The sequence below is a fragment of the Octopus bimaculoides genome, chromosome 3 (genome assembly GCF_001194135.2).
Source record: "Octopus bimaculoides isolate UCB-OBI-ISO-001 chromosome 3, ASM119413v2, whole genome shotgun sequence".
In the NCBI taxonomy this organism is placed as follows: Eukaryota; Metazoa; Mollusca; class Cephalopoda; order Octopoda; family Octopodidae; genus Octopus; species Octopus bimaculoides.
Genome location: NC_068983.1, coordinates 157137057 through 157138896, shown reverse-complemented (window position 1 = coordinate 157138896; position 1840 = coordinate 157137057). Strand labels below are relative to the sequence as shown.

The window sequence follows — 1840 nt, the reverse complement described above, 5'->3', positions numbered from 1 at the left end:
TATATATATATATATATATATATATATATATATATATATATACGTGTGTATATGTCCACATGTGGGTGTGTGTATATCTATATATATGTACACATGTATGTTTATACACTCACACTCACACATATGTATAGTATAGCTATCTGTCTGTCTGTCTGTCTGTCTATTTTTATATACATTTTTTCATGTTATTTCAGGTGTCGTAGATACATGGAAAAAATGGTTGACCGTTGAGCAGAATGAAAAAATGGATGCGAAGATTCAATCGGAATTCTCTGATCGAGAAATTAAATTCAACTTTTGAAGTATTCACTGATTTTTAAAAAAAGTGTTTTGTACTAGCTGAAAATTTTAGTCTTAATATGAAAATTTGTATCGGCTTATTAATGAAATAAAAGCATAGGAAAAGAACATTGTAAGTGATTATAAATCATAGGTTTTAGTTGTTCAAAAACTTATTTAAAACCCGCGTTCTTATATTGTAGTCATCATTGAATAAACTCAAATAAAAGAATATAAATATTTATGGTGATTGGATGTTTTATTAATTTTAAAGTTCTCTTCTTTAATATTGTATATTTAATGTAATATTTCGAGATTTATGTATGACCCAATTCTCTATGAAGCCATGTGTACTATGCAACATTATTCTCTGAGCAGTTGAATCATAGATTTGTCACGCGTATCTTGTAATTCTTTTTACTCAAAGAAACTTATGGAGAAACACTGCCGCATAGAGAAGAATGATTTACTAAAGAAATTGAAATGGAATTCAGATTAGTAAAATGCATAAGGTAAATTTGAAGAGACGAAAATATATTATGGACAGTTATATTTCCTAAAGCTATGTGTTTCTTCCATATTGTTAATTTCTTCTGAAAAGTATTTATTTTGTCAGTAGAAAACAAGATATTTTCGTTCCTGCCCTGCATGCCATTGTTCAAGAGGTTTAGCTCATGAAATATATCGGCAAGATATGCTAACTTAGGACACCAATGGTCATCACTCAAACATTCTACAAAGTCTTTCAGGTTTTCTTGCAAACAAAAGGTCAATAACTCTTCTCTTAATTCGTAAAAACGAGACAATACTTTTCCTCTTGACAACCATCGTATTTCTGTGTGATGGATTAAGGTGGAATGGTCTGCTTCCATACCTACACAAAATTTCGCAAACTGTCGACATTTAAGTGGCCTCATCTTGATGTAATTAACTATTTTCACTACCATATCCAATGCAGATTTTAGTTCAGGTCCAAGAGTTTTAGCAACTAGTGCTTCTCTATGAATGAAACAATGAGTATGGATAATATTTGGATTTTGCTTTTGTGCGATTGGGACAAAGCTTTTAAGACATCCTGCCATTGCAGGGGCACCATCTGTACAAATACCAACACAGATTTTCCAGTTCAATCCACAATACTCTAAATATAAATTCAAAACATCAAATACATCTTGTCCGTTTCTTGTTTCTGGCAACTCTTTGCAACACAGGAAGTCTTCTACAATAGCTTCATCATTAATAAAACAAACAAATACAAGGAGCTGTGCTTTACCAGTGATGTCTGTACTCTCATCAACTTGAAGTGCAAAAAAATTATGTTTCAGTATTTTTGACTTAATATTGCACTCAATGTCTCCTGACATGTCTTGAATGCGCCTTACTTATTGTGTTGTCAGAAAGTGGAATTTTATTTAGCTCTGATACAGCATCCTCTCCAAACATTATCCTCACTATTTCCTGGCATGCAGGTAAAATTACAGTTTCATCGATGGTATGAGATTTCAGTTTTCTTGCAACTATCTCCGCCACAGCATAACTTACTTCTTGTCCTTTGTCACTC

General features: G+C 32.1%; 2 protein-coding genes across 2 annotated transcripts in view; one reads left to right on the top strand and one right to left on the bottom strand.

Annotated features, from left to right (window-relative positions):
• The window catches only part of LOC106873206 (sulfotransferase 1B1), a 10740-nt gene extending 10219 nt beyond the window's left edge, over window positions 1–521 (top strand). The window contains exon 4 of the mRNA XM_014920449.2: window positions 195–521. Within this exon, the coding sequence (XP_014775935.1) occupies window positions 195–301 (107 nt within the window). The 3' untranslated portion in view covers window positions 302–521. The remainder of the gene's footprint in view (window positions 1–194) is intronic.
• Window positions 522–710: 189 nt separating this feature from the next.
• Window positions 711–1643, bottom strand: LOC106873205 (protein FAM200A). Its single transcript, XM_014920448.1, has one exon. It carries the CDS (start codon window positions 1641–1643, stop codon window positions 711–713), a length of 933 nt encoding a protein of 310 aa, XP_014775934.1.
• Window positions 1644–1840: the final 197 nt, after the last annotated feature.

Excerpts from the sequence above, each read along its gene's own strand:
- LOC106873205 (XM_014920448.1), bottom strand. The coding sequence starts at position 1,643 with ATGTCAGGAGACATTGAGTGCAATATTAAGTCAAAAATACTGAAACAT.